Here is an 18,576-nt window from a genome sequence, read left to right as displayed (position 1 = left end):
GATTTTGATGAAAATTGGCACACTTATTTGAAATGTTTTTTTAATGGTACTGTAGAAATTTCATGAATATATCTTTACAACTTTTTGATGTACAATATATTTCACCTTCTGCTCTTGTTCAGAGTCTGACTCGCCTAAAAAATGCGATAGGAAGCTCGTTCAAAGTGCTATGCATTCTAAGATGTCTGATTGCGGGCATGACATTCTTAGATTTTTTTATTTGCAACAAAATTTTTTTTAGTTTTCGTTTTTCATGATGTGACTGTGCAACAGGCATCGAGGCTTTGTGCAACTCGTCAAATAGCTAATTATCAAAAGGCCATACTGAAAAAGCAAGAATGTCACGCCCTGAACTGTGCTTCAAGGAATATAGAACAAAAAACGGAACTGAAATAGACCCAGCGGTCAGTGAGAAATCAGCGGAACAAGCGAAGCAGGAAGCAAGAAAAGTCGTTTTGAGAAAACGGCTTTTAAAGTTGTACCAACGATATTACTTCATCAAAAGGCACTGGGGTCGTAATCTTTTGAGTCCTTCATAATGTGCATTTTCTTGAGTGCCCTGTCTTTAGTTTGAGGTGCCTTGCTTCTCTAAAACATAAGATTGTGATCTCTGGTGTGTTTTATGACGTTGGACCTCCTGCACATGTAGCCTTTCATCTGTTGTGCCTTTGTTTCGTTTCTTTTTTTTCTTAAAATTCTTTTCTGATATACAAAGAACATGTAGCATGGATTTTAAACGAAGTTATGAAGTGGTGTAATAAACATGACAAAAAACAAGATATTGTAATGCAATTAGGCCATGTACTATGATGATTTGCCATCTTTCTTGTATTCATGCTATCACTAACATAATCAACAGTCTTGATTGCAATTGATCATTGAATCATTTTTATAGGATACTAAGAGTGGCTCTCATCATGACAACCTATACCTTCCTCCTAAATAACAGGCAGTTATGGCCAAGACATTGGTGGAATAGGAATTCCTTAGCAGTTTATTCAAGACGCGAATCGGGCAGATATGAATTCATCTCCCTGTCACTCGTCAAGCTAATTTGTAAACCTCGCTTGAAATGCGTTTCATCATTCACCCGGTCGCGGACACGGTTATCTGCGAGGCTTTTATTTTTTCAGATGATTCATGAGAGCTTACGGCGATACCAAGCACGGCCCCAAGTTCGCCTAAATTGCATCATCAGTGCTTTATTTCACCTCTAAATGCTCGGCCATGTAGTCCGGGAACTCGGCACGCGATGCGCTGGGTGGCGGCATTCGGTGACGATGCGCAATATGCCTAGGTGTGGCGACGAAAAATAGGTGCGCAACGTGTTTGGCCTTGCATTTCGAGACGCCGACGCGCGCCCGCTGCGCGACGAGCCGGCAGGCGATGCACTTCGTTGCTTGCGAAGAAGCACACTGCCGCGAGTCCGCTAACGCGTTGTTCTTGCCCGCAAAGTTCGAGGTTCGTCTCGCGTGCCGGCGCCGTGAGCAAAGTTAGGCCTAGTGATGACTCCGAGCAGTAGACGCGCCGGCCGCGGTGCCCGATGTTTCAAAGTACGTAATGCGTGGTCCAGAGTACAAAGAGTCGTCCTACAATTATCTTCGTCACGACGTCCGAAGTGCCCATAAGCAGAACTTCCAACCGCGGATCCGACGAGTCAACACTAGATAGTCGGTCCGACACGCGCGTTTGCGATGTTCGCTACGAGCGCGGCGCGCAATCGTAATCCCACCGAGCTTCAGCTAGCAGCTCCAAACTAAAACGTAGTTCTATTCAACGTGATCGTCGAGCCGTGAACACAGAGCGAGTGCGAATACACCACGAAGTAGCGCCGTAGCGCGACTTTCGACAGCCGTGACCTCAAGGCGCACGAGCTGCAGACGATGATCTCCTGGAGCGAGCATCGGACCAATGTCGAGGCGCGCTGGAGCAACATGGCGGACGCGGCCAATCGGAGGGCTCGAAACGACCTTCGAACATTTGCTTTTTGTGCGCTTGTTTTCGAAGGGAGGAGCCAGCTGCGGCGGGGAATTTGAAGACGGAGAAATGCGCTTTCCGATGAGCCCAAGATATTGCGCCCGGTGACGTCGTTGCGGAGCTATGATTTTTTGAAAATCAGTGTTTTTTTGCGATTTCCCCAATAATTTTCGCCACCTCGGCAGGCGCAACAATTTTTTTATAGCACTTTTACGCAGTTTTCGGTGAAGATATTTTGGAATCGGATATAAAAGGGGCTACAGAAACTGAAAATGTGATTTTCAAAAAATCGGTTTTTTTGCCATTTTTCGCTATACGAAAGCCGCGTCCCCCCTTAAGCCACCCCTTAGTCACTTATCATGGCTGGTGTGACTATCACTATTAATGCAATTTTTGACAAAGATTACCTCCCAATAAATAAATAATCAATATTTTGCACTATAAATGGCTGGGTAAGTTAAATAAGACACGCTTGTTTTGAAGAAAAAGTTATTTCAACGCTGGCTGCTCCTGAAAAAAAATTTTTTTTTGTAGTGTCCTACCACCTTAAGTTTATCCGACACGTCGTTACAGCACAAAAGAACCACAATTCGCTCTTTGCTTTCCTTGCATCCTTGGCACGCTTAGCGTTTTAATTAAGCAAAGGCTCTTCTCGGGCTGAAGGTTAAAAAACACGCCTGCCTCATCTGTGTTAAAAACATCACGAGACTCGTACCCTGAGATGAGTGACTGCAGCTTTACGAGCCAGGCACTAACAACGGTCTCGTCAGCTTTCTTCACTTCTCCACAGAGGCTTTTGTAAACGGGACTGTGTCTCATCTTGAAATGGTGCAGCCATCCACCTGAGGCCTGAAATCCGTCAATGTGCAGAGCAAGTGCGATCTCGTCGACTTTCTCCCGCAAAACTTTGCCATCGATGTTCACAGCAGCTGCTGTAACTTAAACCAGGTCAAAACAGCTTCTTCAAGTTTCACGTGTTGGGCTGTCTTCACTTGCCTCGCGCTAACGTTGAACAAAAGCACGTTTTTCATCGAGTCCCGCTGTCCAACAATTAGCTTAAAGGGGTCATGAAGCACCCCTTGGGCTTGCTGAAAAAACACATCCTGCGGAAAGCTGACACGGCTATGAACTGCTCAGCCAAATATTGCAGTCGTGCGCGCCGCGTAAGGGCTACAAGCAGAGCGCAAGGTTGCTGCTTTCTCAGGCGCCCTCTTTTCAAACAGAGGCCGGTTCTCACTCTCGTCAGTGGGCGGGTACCTGTCACCTGACGTCACTTATCCATTTCTCCACGTCGCAAGAGACACAGCATCCTTAATGGCCAATAGCCAACATAAGTTCTTTCATCTATATACAGTGAAATCTCGGTATAACGAACTTCAGGGGACCGCGGAAAAATGTTCGTTATTCTGAAAGGTCGTTATAGTGAAAGCCCAAAAATTTACCATAACAATAGAATTTCAGTAACGCAAACGTCCTACCTTTGCAACGGTACGTCCTTGAACTCGTTTCTCACAACAATACACACGTGAACGTCAGACAAGACACGTTTATTTGAAATAGTCCGTGATCGTTTTTTTTGACGGGTGCAGCACAAACTCTGCGTCACGAACGATTCTAGACCGTCCGCATTTTTATCCGCCGCTTCGGTCGCTGTTCCGCTTTTTTCTATGAATATGCGGAGTTTCCTCAAGTAGTCCAACGCATCTGTGGCCGACACGGACTCGTCGCCATCTTCGGGTGCTACCGTGACATCGTCGTCCATGTCATCGCTGCAATCCTTTAAGGCCCAACTGCATGCACGCGAGTTTTGAGCGACGGCCGACAGGATTTGCTGTCGCGGAGGGCCATCCATCGCCGTCATTTGTCGCAGGGGTGCAATCGCGAAACGATGCTATTTCCGATTCCACACGGCTGGCTGATCGCGCTGATAACGCGGACGGACCGTTGTTCTGACCACTGGCCAAGCGCGAAAAGCACGAAAGGCATTGGAATCTGAAATAGAATCGTTCCGCGATAGCATCCCAGGTTTCTGGAAAGCCAGAAAACATCGCTTGTCGCCCGGAAGTGAGCATGACGATATCCAACAAAATGGCAGCATCTCTGACCCTTGCTTCGGTTGCAATTTGCTCGTGATGCTTCCAATCGGCGCGTACTTCAAGGAATGCAAGTTATAGACTACCTTATTTACAGCCCCATCTCACGCGGAGAGCGAGGCAGCGGCCGTATTTTGTCGTTATTTATGATCGACGGTTCGTTTTGATGTTTCGGTGGTAGCTTGCTGCAGTGGTGGTAGCTTGCTGCAATGTCAACATCATCGTCGTGTGAGGTAGCCCTTCTCCCTGCGAAGCAACGACGTGAGGCGCTGCGGCTTTTCTTAAACGTTCTCTGACAGCAAGAGGAAACGTTGTCGAAATGCGCCTCGTGGACTAACCCCAACATAACGCAGTTTGCAAAGTGCGACGTAGCGTAGGCAGCGTACGCTTCCAGGCGCCCCATGGGATCACAGCAAATACTACTGTCGCGGTTAAACATAAGATTGCGAAAAAAGGAAGTCCCGAAACGCTTTTATGGCATCTTTATCTCAAACAAGACAATAATAAATTTGGCATGTTGTCATTCATCTACTCTGTAATTCTTTTTCGTAATTTGCCTGCGTGCGCGCAATAGTTTTCAATCGAGCAGCGCGACGGAGCCCGTTTGTCGCAGTCGCCTTCGCTCGGAAGTCGCGTGCTATGCATGCGGTTGGGCCTTTACAAAACCTGATGCGTTGTCGCCTCCGCAACGAAGGAAAAAAAAAAAGTTCTCCGCCCGCGTCTTTCTCCTCCCGTGCCATCTCAGGTTTTAGCGGGAGGGCGTCCGCTCTTCGCGCTGCGTCGTCTGCTACCTTACAGCTCCGACTGCCATGACCGATACACTGAAATCTAAGAATCCTCGCATTTCGGGATATAAGTTCGTAGTACTGAGGCGTTGTTAAGATTACACGGGAATTAAATAACGATCGTTATTCTGAAATGTTCGTTAATCTGAAGTTCGTAGTAGTGAAATATTTTTACATTGAAACTATAAGCAGTCGGCACGGGATTTCTTAAAAGTTCGTTAATTTGAAATGTTCGTTAATGTGGTGTTCGTTGTAACGAGATTTGACTGTATTCCTGGGAAGGGTCTTAATTATTCCAAAGTGTTTTTCAGGCAAAAGCGCGAGGGGTGGTTTATGATCCCTTTAAGGAATATGTGGGAAAAATTTCGTCCGATCTGGCCATCATGAGTACTAAAAAATGTCCAAACTCAAGAAGTTGCCGAAAATTGCATCTTGAGTAAAACACATTTTAAAGGTAAAAATGAAAGCTCATCCATGTGGGAAACATGTGCTTTTTAAAATTATTTCTTCCATCATGAGATCTTGGAAATCATGGTTAATTTGAGCATGTGGCTTTGGTGAACTCATCATGCGACATGCAATGGCAAGCAGCCTGGTAATATTTTCCAGAGGACTCATGACAATGAGCTCTTTTTAGTTTTTAATAGCCACCTTGCACTCTTTAAAAGTGATTTTAACCTATTTCCAGCTTAAATACAACCTTGATTCTTTTTGTCATGAAAGTAGAACAACTAGACTTGAGAAAACAAGTAAAAGGAAAAAATGTGTAATTTTAGAACTTGCGATTTTCGAGTAGCATCTCCCCTAAGAAAATTGCCCATTAGGGTCCATAGTAACATTTTGCTGCATACATGTGCAAATATTAGCTCATTAGTGGTGTTGCAGCAAAATACAAAATGTAGACTGCTTTTATTTTCAACTAACCTGGTTCGTCCACTGCGCCGCTGCCAATGCAACACTTGCAACGTTGGCTGTCACTGCACTGTTGGTGGGGAGGGGGAGGAGGAAAAAAAATATAGTTGCAATGTGAACAGGAATGAAGGTACCGTAATATGTCATGCAGGTGCGAAAGAAAAATGAAAAAAGAAATACAGAAAAAGTAAAGAGAAACACAACTTTTTCACAAAAAGCATATGACGCATATGGACAGAAGCAGGTAAAAAAAGTACAGCTTTTTCTCAGGGTCAATCTGTGCGCAGCCTACGGTGCATTGTAGCTGTGAATACTTCAGAGTATCCACATTCTAACAGCATTCTCAAATTCCCAGTACTGTATTTATTTATACAAGTTCCACACTTTTTTAATGACGTCACCTACTTTGGACGCAGACAGAACTTACAAATAACAACATCACAGCGCATTCATTTGCGCAGTGAACATCTTGGGGAGAGTGCCAACAATACAAGAGCAATAAGGTGGCTACTTGGGCAAGTTGGTAAATCTTCATCTTAACACAGCGCACACACACAAACACAGAACACGGTTCTTTCCTTATTCTTCTGTGATCGTGTGTGTGCACTGCGTGTTAACATCAAGAGCAATAAAAAATTAGAGATTTTTACCTGGAAGTGGTCCTCGGCTTGCGTGCATAGGCCACGAGTACTGCATTGAGTCAGGTAACAGGTTATCAGCAAACATACAGAATCAGCATAAACTAGGCTTGTGCGAATATTTGAGCCCTTCGAATATTCGAACGAATAATACAGTATTCGAAATCGCTTCTAGTCGAATTTAAATTATTGAAAATTTCGAAGTATTCGAAATGAACGAATAGGTGTACATTGGTCCGCTTATAACCCCCCCCCCCTGTAAAGATGGTTTCACTGCAGTGGAGGGGTGCTATACCGTGAATACACCTTTCCAAGAAAAATCCGCGCTGTTCGCTTGTAACCTCCTGTAAAGGTAGTTTCACTGCAGTGGAGGGGTGCTGTACAGTGAATACACCTTTCCAGGAAAAATCCGCACTACGGCGAAGCCCCACTTTAAGGTTAAATGAACATATTCCCTCACATCGATTCACCATTTTTTAAGTTTAAAAACTTGTTATACCGGCTTATATGCTCCAAGTATAGTAAATTTTAAAATGTAACATATTATCATTTGCATTCTACCGAAAGCCAAATCCTGCTACTATTAAAAGTTGCTTCCACTTCCTTTGAACCAAAAAGAATGACATTTGCAAATGCCTTGTTACAATTAAAAAAAAATATTGTGCAGGTTGGTTGGGTCATGACAAATATGCTCACTTTTCTTTATAATATGTGATATATACTATTCGAATTTGATTCGAAATTATTCGACCAAAATCACTATTCGCTTCGAACCTAAAACTTACTATTCGCACAAGCCTAGCATAAACGCGTCATAAGAGCTCACAGCAGCTGACGTTTATCATTGAGACTTAGAATAGAAAACTGCTGCTTCATTTACCAGAAACCTTACAGCCGAACCACAATTCAACAAACATGGATATAGCGAATTATTGGTTAAGTAAATGAAAATTATCTCAGTGATATTGCAGTGAAAGCTCAATGTAACAAAGTGTTCAGTTTTATGAATTCATGTTCAGAAAACAGCCTCGTAGAGTAAAACCTCGTTAATCCATGTCATAGGTCATGTTTTCCAGCGATGCCCAATCCTGATTTCACCACAAACCTTGGGAATCGACAGCCTTTTCGAGCCACAACGCACTACTTTATAAAGCACAAACTGCACAAGCTGTTCTATAAAGCACATTCTCTTCGTGAAGTAAAAAAGGATGTTGTAGATTTACTGCCTTGGATCGCAATCTTTTTTTTTCATTCATGTACTCTAGAGGCTGTTTCTGGGCATTACTGCGTTTTCTCGTGTATAGCCAGCACGTAAAGCTTTGAAAATTTGAAGCTAAAGTGAAGATGAAAAATACAAATTCTGGTCTGTAAAAGTAGCTTCAAGGCAATGCTTCACAGCTATGCAAGGAAGCTAGCTTCGCAACAACACACGGGAATCATTTTTAGAATATTTTCTTCAAATCGTTGTTGAGGGTGCGGGTTATAGACAAGAAAATACAGCGAATAGGATGGTTACAGTGAAGCTGTGGTACAACTGGAAACAGGATCATTAATAAAGGAATACTCGTCTACAATACAAACAAGAAATATGACAAGGTGCTAGACGAAAAAAGTCGTATACAAACTTCAGCATTTGTACAAGTGCGTTGTGGTTCACTGCAGACACAGCGTCGTGTGGTGGGTTATTCCAATGAGAGATAGCATGAAATAGAGGTGAGTTATTTAAAATGTGAGCACATGTGCAATGAACGTAAACTTTGAAGAAACGACCTGGATGCAGGAAAATGTGACTGAACGAAGAGTCTCGAACTCTGATCGCGTACACCTCATCAGGCACGAAGGCAAAAGAACAGCTCTTGCAAGCGTGTTAGGCCGGCATTCATAGCTGGCAACACGTGATAAAGGACCCGGATCACTCACCCTGCCGACCATCGATGTAGAATTGGCCACCCAGGTTGAGCAAGAGGTCGTCCAACTGGGCGGCCTCCGAGACGGTGTGCAGCTCGACGTAGCAGAAGCCACGCGACACGCCCGTGACGGGGTCGCGCGCCACTTTGAGGCTCTTGATTGGAACGTTGGTCGTCTGGCCCAGCACGGCCAGGACGCGTTCCTCTGTCGTAAGTACGTCCAGGTTCCGCAGCAGAAGAGCTGCAACAGACAAAAATCAGCGCCAGATGAATCCGCATTTAAGAATTGCACCTGGAACCATTTATAGCTCGGACCAATTAACCGATTATGCGAAAGAAGGGAACTTGAAGGGCTACTTTGATGGTGCAACCTTAATTAAGACCGGCAGGTAATGAAGCCACGAAAGGTATTGGCGGCGAGGACATACCGTGGCGCCGTCTGCCGGAATCTCTCTGTGACGTATAAAACGGCATCACGTGGTACCGAGTGCGCGGAGTGTTCGAAGTCGCCAGTGTTCAGCCACGGTTTTTCTCGTTTTGCAAGTGTTGAATGCACTTGTATTAGCTGTGAAGCAATCAGTGCGTTTTCCAGCAAAGGTTTTTCGTGAGCCAACGCGCTGTCATCGTCACGTCGTGCACTCTCGACGGAGCGAGTGCACGCGGAGCCATGGACACCGAACGTGAAGAGCCCACTCTTGTAAAAGGTGAGTTATGTAATTTACCTAATAATCTGTAACTCGAAGCATCCTCGCATCTCGTGCATATTTACCGTATTTACTCGCATAATTTGCGCACTTTTTTTCGCGAATTTGGAGCTCCGAAAAGGGGGTGCGCAAATTATGCGGAGATTTCGCGAGCACATCTGAAATAACGCACAATATATAGTCCTAACATGCGCGATATAATACATTAAAGAAGAAAATAAATTATAGCGAAAATGAAGGGTTTTTAACAGAATTAGCACGTACTTTAACCAGCCAGATTCGGTCATGCGCGGTCTAGTCAGTATCACTGGTTGAGAAGTCCGACTGAGAATCATCGCCGCGGCCGCTGTCACCGCTTTCCCAAAGCGCGTCGTCCTTGGTTCCGTCGAGTGCGTTGAGGCGTCTTCTTGAAGCTCTTCGCAACAATGCTGGGAGTAACGAGGTGCCACGGCACGGCGATACCGGTGGGCCTAAGTTCTCGCACATATTTGAAAAGGTATTCTTCAACGGCAGGAAACTTTCCATGCTTCGGTCCTCGGAACGGTCTCCTTCCCGGTCTTGTATTAAAAAGCGAACTCTTCTGCGGCACGGTTCCCGTTTCCTTAGGCAAATTCTATAACAGTGAGCTTGAATTTGCCGAATAGTTATTGTAGCTCAGCGCAAGAGAACAGTGAAAACGCAACTGGCTGATCGCGAAACCTAAACTTCCAAAATCAACGAAGGATGCATCGCAGCGCGGACGCAGAGGAGGAGGGTCAGCGCGGGAAAATGTTGGCGCGACTGGCCCTCGCACGCCTCCGATGCAGAAGTAGTCCGTGCCGTGTCGCGTGCATGCATTCTCACGGCGGGAGAACGCTCGAACAGTTCCGACAACCGGTGAACAGATTAACGGTTGGTACGGTCTCGGCGGTTTCCAGAGAATAGAATGAAGTAATCGGAAGAAGGGACTTCGCACTCGCAGCCTGTCTTGTGTATGACTGCGCTCGCCTGCTCGGTGAGGGCCGCGGGGCGCGGCGGCGCGGCCGTCCAAAGTTCGCCCCGTGCGCGCGCGCCGGCGAGCTGGCTCAAGCGGGGCGGGGAGCGCAAAATATGCGAGTAAATATTTTTTTTAGCAAAGCTGGCTAAATATTAGGGGTGCGCAAATTATGCGAGGGCGCAAATTATGCGGGTAAATACGGTATGTTTACTGAGGCAAGCGCGACATCGCGCACCTATCTCTTGCTTTAGCGTGGAAGTTGCGCGGCCGAGTGGTACCGTTTCGATCGGCGCGGACTGCCGCGCACAATTCACGGCAACGCCTTGCCCTAGTTTTCAGTGCGTAATCAAATGGCCGAGTGCAAACGATGCTTCGGCATTGGTTATTACGTTCGCGAGATCTTTCGTAAAGGTAGCCATAAGTTACTTTGCCGCAATAACAGTAATGTCCACAACGCTCGTGGTGAGTGCGGCTTACCCCTTTAGCCAGAACTGTTGCCGGACGATGATTTATAACAGATATATTTTATTAAGTGGAAGATGAACCGCATATATTTTTGTCTCCTTTATCCACGCTTCCGCTTCGTGTGCTTCTCTGCGAGGGGTACATTGACTGATGTGATATCATGCCAGGACGTGTGAATCGCTTGTTCGACTACTAATTACAATTACCGTATCTCGTTTTCAGTGACTCTGCCGGTCTCTGGCATCAACGAGTTCGTTGACCAGCAGTTCAGCACATCGCGGCTGCTAACGGAAGGAGAGGCAGTCTATGAGGCCGACCACGTCCGAATATGCAGCGTAAAAGAACAACATCGAGACAAAGTCACTCTCGCTGCCCTTGTGCCGAGCGCGACGCTCAGTGTGTTTTGGACGGTCCAAGGGCCAGACAGGAAAGTTTTGCGACGGCACTGCTTCAGGAACCAGGCACCGTCTTTTCCAGCCTGGCGTGAATAAACGTAGTAAATTCCTATGTGTACAATCACGGAAAGTCTCACGTAGTACTCACCGAACATTTTAGCTACAACGCAATAATGGATGCTGGGTTGCTTCCCCATTATAAGCTTTATCAACCATGCATCTCGCTGCTTCTTGGTTTTGAGATATGCGTGGAAACTCACACCGGGCTCGGTCGAATACGTTCGGCACTGCGGCACAGAGCAATAGACCATGCTGAAGAAAAAAACAGAGCTTCAACCTTGGGCATGAAATGCAGCGAGCAGCGCTGGCAAAGCTTTCGGCGGCAAAGGAGAGTCACGTGATGGTGTTTACCACGACATAGCGATAGCAGCGCCAGTCTCTCCTGTGGTGGCCCTCGAGGCCAACAGGGCATGTTAATTGTACTGTTTAAAGGAGTACTGACACGAATTTAAAAAATTTTCGTATTTGCTGCTATAAATAAAAATACTGGTGTCGAGAAACCTATAACGAGTATTGTGGTGCCTGGGAATGCATCGAGTATATTTGAATTACCGCTACCTTAAAAAGACACTTTCGATTTCGATATCGAGGGAGCGGCTTCTTAGCGTGTATCCACAAGACGGACCGAATCCGTCTTTTCTGCCGTGGACGGCACATCACGTGACCCCACGTCACGGATTTGTGCCATCCGTGCAGTGTCCGCGGACGGAAAATGCCAAGCTCTTTTTCGCATTCGGATTCGTGTGGAACACAACAGATTTAGCCGTGGGTGCCATTATAGGTCTGGCAACAAGTGCTACCTTTTCTTTTTCTCGTATGGTTTCGTAAATTTAGCCGACGAAGTTATAAGGGTCTGGCAACAGGCACGACCTTTTTTTCTCCTCGCCTTGTTTGGGCTTTTGCGCGGGAAGTCTGCTCGACGTACACGACCGCAACCAACTGCGACTATGAACGCAACTTGCCTGAAGCAAGGTACCGTAGGTGACCTGCAGCCTTGTTTCCGCTGATATGGCTCACCGCATCACGGTGTCCTGTCGTTCTATGCGAGGTCCCATGAGCGACAGCAACTGAACAAACTGCTCTCTTGACACTCACAGCAGCCTCTTGTATTCTTCGGTGTCGCTAACCAAAAGCTCACGGTACAGTTGGTGTTGCATACCGAGATTCTTGTTAGCGATGTAGTCCTTTTGCCAACAAGATCTTTTTGCAGGAAAGAAGAGCGCTTCGTCGTCTAATTATGATAATGCAACAGCCATTGCAGCTAATCGTCGCTTTCTTTTGAACTCCATCTTCAATTTAAAAGAAACTCTGCGCCATAGACGGAAACATAAAAGCCATCAATACTTTTGCTAGTGATGAATGTGTGTTTGACTTTCACACTGCTCGCGCCATCTAGAGAAAAAAGGAACAAGCAAGCATTCGCACATTATTATGACCTCTGAGATTTCGTAGCACTCGCACTATCGCAGATCACCGAGCTCATGTTCTGCCAATACAGGCACTCGCTAAGCCTACAGCTCTCAGGAAACAAGTACGGCGCCCGGAAACAGTACCAAATTGTCATGAATACGTTGGCGGTGAAGCTTGAGGACACGAACCTAAAGCCGACACAATCGTCAGTTTGGGACTAACAGCCCACGCAATGCGTGACGAAGAGCTTAAAGATTCGAAGCAGGCAGCTCTCGCTTCAGACAGTGCCGCCATGATTTTTTTCTCCGGCGCATCCGTCTACTCGCTTCGTCTGTCGTCTGGATGTGCTTCGCAGCCGGACGAGCGGCGGAACGATTGTCCGCGGAAGAGATTTCCGCGGAGAAGTCCGTCGTGTGGATACACGCTTAGTGACGTTTCATAGCAGTGTGACGTCACGGGGATACAGGAACTCGCGACGTACTAGCGGCAAATCTGTCATCTGATCGTGGTGCACATAAACAACGATGAGTGAATTGTCGTCCAGTGACCCTAACAGGGATTTCTGCGATTTAGGCTGCATGCAGGACGCAGAGCTTGCAAACTCGGGAGAACTGTGTTGACTCGTCGGGATAATGCCCATTGCAGTGAGGCTGGTTTGCAGATGCTCAGCGATGAAAACTTCAAAGTCAAATTAAAATATTTTATACAGTAGAACCCCGCTGATATGTTTTTGAAGGGACCGTAGGAAATAAACGTAAGAGACAGGAAACGTAAGAGCCGAAAAACAGGAAAAACGGCAAAATATTTAGTGGTACAGAATTTTATTTCAATTCTTACGAGCAGCACGAAAATTGGCGCGCTCAGCCGCGATCTAGTCGATGGATAGAAACACGGAGCTTAGGACGGCCTCATCCACAGAAATGTAATCAACGTATGTGATTTTTTTAACACCAACAGCTGTAGGCATGAAAGAACTAAGCACACGCAATCACGACCGGCGCGGCGAGTCCGACCGCGAACCGCACGCACAACCATGCGAGCTCCAACCAGCTCGAACTCCTCCCGTTCTCCGACAAATAACGATGATGATGAGTCTACGCCAACGCGATGGCAGAAGTGAATGCCAATCTCGAAGGCCCTGCTTTCGCAAGCAATTACGTCATACACGCCATGTTTGTGCAATGCAAATCTCAGAGGCTATGCTTTTGTCAATAGTAAACGCCAATCTCGAAGGCCTTGCTTTCGCGAGCAGTTACGTCATAGACGCCATCTTTGCAATTTGAATCTCGAAGGCCATGCTTTTGTTTGCATCAATTGAAAGATTCTGTTGCTTGCACCTCTCATGCGGCTAATATTACAGTCAAACGAGGCCAAGCTGCGTGAAAATGCACCATGGCCGCTCTCTTTGGTAGTCACTCGGTCGGCTCCGGGCGCACTTCACGACGTATCATGCGGGAACGGTCCGACAGTTACGACGTAACACCGGGGTTCCCAATACATTGTATCCAATGGGAGCTATGCCGGGACCGGCGGAAAACGACGTAACAGCCGGGAAAACGCAGCAGTGAGGAACGTAACAGCGGGGTTCTACTGTACGTGTACTCCGACTCCAGTGTGAGGAGAGCATTGACACTGCATACCATGGAAACGAAAAATGTTCCTTTTCCGATGTCTCAAAATCGTGTCAGTACTCCTTTAACTGTATTGTAGTAATTACGATGTAAATGTGAAGAAAGTAAAGTGGACAAAGAAACAAATTGCCACCGGCAGGGACCGCACCTGCAACCTTTGGATGCTCTAGCAATTAAGCTATGGCGGCGGTCATCCTCTCGCCCACTTAATCGGGTATTTATGGGCATGCAAAGCTGGGGGTGTTAGTCAGCGGCGCTAACAATCCCAGTGCAAGCCATTGGTAATAGAACTAGCACTCAAGAGCACTTCACACTCCAGAATGTTGCAGTGACATTAAACCATTACAGCAGCTCCGTTCACTGTTTTAATAATTACAGGGGTTTTACTCGCCAAAACCACAACATCATCATGAGGCATGCTGTAGTGGAGGGTTCTGGATCGATTCTGGCAACCTGAGGTTCTGCACGAGTGTGTTTGCACTTCATCCCTGCTGAGATGCAACTGCCGTGGCCAAGAATTGAAGATACATTCTCATGCTTAGAAAGAGCTACTAAAACACAGCTTGCCAAAATACAAAGCAGTCATCCGAGTAGTCTACTTACTGTTGGTTGGCACAGAACTGATTTCATCGTAGCCGTCACCAGTGCCCGATGCTTCTGCCTCTGCAAAATTCAAATCAAGGTAAACATACCATTTGAGATCAGTGGCTATCATGAAAAATAAGCACAACATCACTTATGAATCAATTTTATCAATTTTATCAATTTTTCAGTGATGAAGAACTGTGTAAAGATTTCATTCCGGTTGCATGATTAGAATTACAGTCAAATCTCGTTACAACGAACACCACATTAACGAACATTTCAAATTAACGAACTTTTAAGAAATCCCGTGCCGACTGCTTATAGTTTCAATGTAAAAATATTTCACTACTACGAACTTCATATTAACGAACATTTCAGAATAACGATCGTTATTTAATTCCCGTGTAATCTTAACAACGCCTCAGTACTACGAACTTATATCCCGAAATGCGAGGATTCTTAGATTTCAGTGTATCGGTCATGGCAGTCTGAGCTGTAAGGCAGCAGACGACGCAGCGCGAAGAGCGGACGCCCTCCCGCTAAAACCTGAGATGGCACGGGAGGAGAAAGACGCGGGCGGAGAACTTTTTTTTTTTTTTCCCTTCGTTGCGGAGGCGACAACACATCAGGTTTTGTAAAGGCTCAACCGCATGCATAGCACGCGACTTTCGAGCGAAGGCGACTGCGACAAACGGGCTCCGTCGCGCTGCTCGATTGAAAGCTATTGCGCGCACGCAGGCAAATTACGAAAAAGAATTACAGAGTAGATGAATGACAACATGCCAAATTTATTATTGTCTTGTTTGAGATAAAGATGCCATAAAAGCGTTTCGGGACTTCCTTTTTTCGCAATCTTATGTTTAACCGCGGCATAGTATCTGCTGTGATCCCATGGGGCGCCCGGAAGCGTACGCTGCCTACGCTACGTCGCACTTTGCAAACTGCGTTATGTAGGGGTTAGTCCACGAGGCGCATTTCGACAACGTTTCCTCTTGCTGTCATAGAACGTTTAAGAAAAGCCGCAGCGCCTCACGTCGTTGCTTCGCAGGGAGAAGGGCTACCTCACACGACGACGATGTTGACATTGCAGCAAGCTACCACCACTGCAGCAAGCTACCACCGAAACATCAAAACGAACCGTCGATCATAAATAACGACAAAATACGGCCGCTGCCTCGCTCTCCGCGTGAGATGGGGCTGTAAATAAGGTAGTCTATAACTTGCATTCCTTGAAGTACGCGCCGATTGGAAGCATCACGAGCAAATTGCAACCGAAGCAAGGGTCAGAGATGCTGCCATGTTGTTGGATATCGTCATGCTCACTTCCGGGCGACAAGCGATGTTTTCTGGCTTTCCTGAAACCTGGGATGCTATCGCGGAACGATTCTATTTCAGATTCCAATGCCTTTCGTGCTTTTCGCGCTTGGCCAGTGGTCAGAACGACGGTCCGTCCGCGTTATCAGCGCGATCAGCCAGCCGTGTGGAATCGGAAATAGCATCGTTTCGCGATTGCACCCCTGCGACAAGCGACGGCGATGGATGGCCCTCCGCGACAGCAAATCCTGTCGGCCGTCGCTCAAAACTCGCGTGCATGCAGTTGGGCCTTAAAGGATTGCAGCGATGACATGAACGACGATGTCACGGTAGCACCCGAAGATCGCGACGAGTCCGTGTCGGCCACAGATGCGTTGGACTACTTGAGGAAACTCCGCATATTCATAGAAAAAAGCGGAACAGCGACCGAAGCGGCGGATAGAAATGCGGACGGTCTAGAATCGTTCGTGACGCAGAGTTTGTGCTGCACCCGTCAAAAAAACGATCACGGACTATTTCAAATAAACGTGCCTTGTCTGACGTTCACGTGTGCATTGTTGTAAGAAACGAGTTCAAGGACGTACCGTTGCAAAGGTAGGACGTTTGCGTTACTGAAATTCTATTGTTATGGTAAATTTTTGGGCTTTCACTATAACGACCTTTCAGAATAACGAACATTTTTCCGCGGTCCCCTGAAGTTCGTTATACCGAGATTTCACTGTATTATACTTAACATAGTAACAGCAAAATTTGTAAACTCCCGTGGAAACGATATGCAAGGTATGCAGGGCGAACATGATAGCACCAATCTCAACGCAGCGGAGCTTTCATTCCAGTCTTACTTTTCTGCTCTGACAATGCGATTATTTAAAGGGCCAGTAAACAACCCCGATGTCCAAAAATTTTAATGAAAAGAAATATGCGCACTTTTGCTATGTGAACATGCTGCCGCAAGAATTTTGCGAGTACGTGCTATAATAAGGAAGTTACAGGGGTTAGAACATCCGTTTCAGCTGATTTCAAATATTAGCGCGGCCTCACCACCCTTCTCCGCCACATGGAGGAAAAGGCGTAGCCCGTCGTCATGACTCCGCCCACTTCGGCAACGTGACACGACGTCAACAATTGACGTCATGGGTGAGCTGGATCAGTCGCAATGCCCTTCCGCTTGCTGCGGCTCCTGGTTGTTTATTGTTTATATTGTCGCACGTGCTCCGTAACTTGACGGGCAGTTTTCGGCTCTTCACTATTTTTAAACCTTTGTGACAGTTTACAATGCAGCAGGAATGCGTGCTTGCTTTCCCAGACGTCGAAGGGGCGCGAGAGAAAAGCCTGGAGAACCCCGCTTGCCGCGCGAGCAAGCGTGACCCGTCCGAGCTACCGGATATTCCCCTCTCCCCGCTCGATTTGCAGCCGGCAACTGATTAACGCTTCGCCTCAGGCGAAGTGCGTGCAGGTGCTATGCAGTGCGAGGAATATACGCGCGACAACTGCGTGGCCGAAACCGCATCACCGCAGGGCCAAAAAACAAGGCGCAGTTTCGTAGCGGTGGGTGGGAACAGGAACTGACGTTTACTTGACAATTGTTTGTTGAGACCTGGTTTAGACCAATCGACGAGCTCAGTGCTACGTCAATTCGGCGATCGCCGAGTTGACGTCACTGCGCGTACGAGGAGGATTGGTAAGGCGTAGGAAAGAAGCGCAGGAATTGTTTTTCGAAATGAAGGGTCTGCGCGGCGCGCAGCGCTGTAATATTCGGAAAACGTGATCGCCGCGGTCTACTGTACGGATTAGCGAGCTTGTTTGGCGGGTGTAAAAAAAAAGTCGCAGCCTGTTTACGGGCCCTTTAAAGGAGTGAGACAACTGAAACTGAATTGGGAGCAGTTTTTGGAGCAGAAGAACCTTGATTCGGAGCAGTTAGCGGCATTTAATATGTCGTCCTAGGAGCTTGAAAAAACAAACTTGTAGCAACGTGGGGGACGAGCACATATGTTAATTGGCTTAGACACATAACACTGAAACCGCCTTTGGAGGAAGATTTTTTAACAGATCATCGCCAGGTATGAACTACACTACCTTTTTACATACCACGCGACCTATTATCTAGCCCGTGTAACAAACTTATCTTGACGTGCACAACCACAGTATCAACACTGCCGCGTTGGCCTGTTCTCTTTTCTTTAATATCGAAGGCTATCGCCCTTGATGTCAAACTCCAGATAATACATAAACTTAAACTTGCAATCCCCCCCCGCGCACAGCTCCGCGAGTTGCGTAAAGTGCCCGCTGACCATACACTGCATGCTTCAGGCACCGCGCACCGTAAGCAATGTGTTCATGCAAACGAAGCGCTGGATGTACAGAGGCCTCTTTTATTTTTTGCAAAACAAAAAAGTAGCCGTGCCAGACGCACAGCGAAACGGCCGCCGACCTATAGACCGGTCGTAAAGTTAAGCCTAAATGCTCATGTAGCCCACAGCCGGCACGAAGCAACACCTCTTACGCGTATCAAAGCGCTCGTTGCGCATTTTGATTACAAAGTCGACATAAAGCAGTGGGAAATCAGCATGTATGAAAACTGTGCCACGTGAACGCCGACGCGCCATGAGCCACGAATAAAGCGCCGAGGTGCCTGTTAATGCCATTTGAACTGGTTTAAGCGCTCGCGAGCATGAATTACCAGCACTGCGCATTAAGTTTCATGGCGTGCACTAGACGACGAGT

General features: G+C 46.7%; 1 protein-coding gene across 1 annotated transcript in view; it reads right to left on the bottom strand.

The window, feature by feature from the left end:
* LOC119372587 (RNA-binding protein 5) overlaps positions 1-18,576 on the bottom strand; it is a gene marked incomplete at its 5' end in the record, with an annotated part of 109,378 nt that overhangs the window by 69,992 nt on the left and 20,810 nt on the right. Inside the window, 4 exon segments of the mRNA XM_037643062.2 lie at positions 5,780-5,837; positions 6,418-6,457; positions 8,326-8,553; positions 14,557-14,616. Of these exon segments, the coding sequence (XP_037498990.1) occupies positions 5,780-5,837; positions 6,418-6,457; positions 8,326-8,553; positions 14,557-14,616 (386 nt within the window).

This window comes from Rhipicephalus sanguineus, chromosome 10 (assembly GCF_013339695.2).
Source record: "Rhipicephalus sanguineus isolate Rsan-2018 chromosome 10, BIME_Rsan_1.4, whole genome shotgun sequence".
Lineage (NCBI taxonomy): Eukaryota > Metazoa > Arthropoda > Arachnida > Ixodida > Ixodidae > Rhipicephalus > Rhipicephalus sanguineus.
The sequence above is the reverse complement of the archived record's forward strand: the minus strand, read 5'-3'. Positions and strand labels throughout refer to the sequence as shown.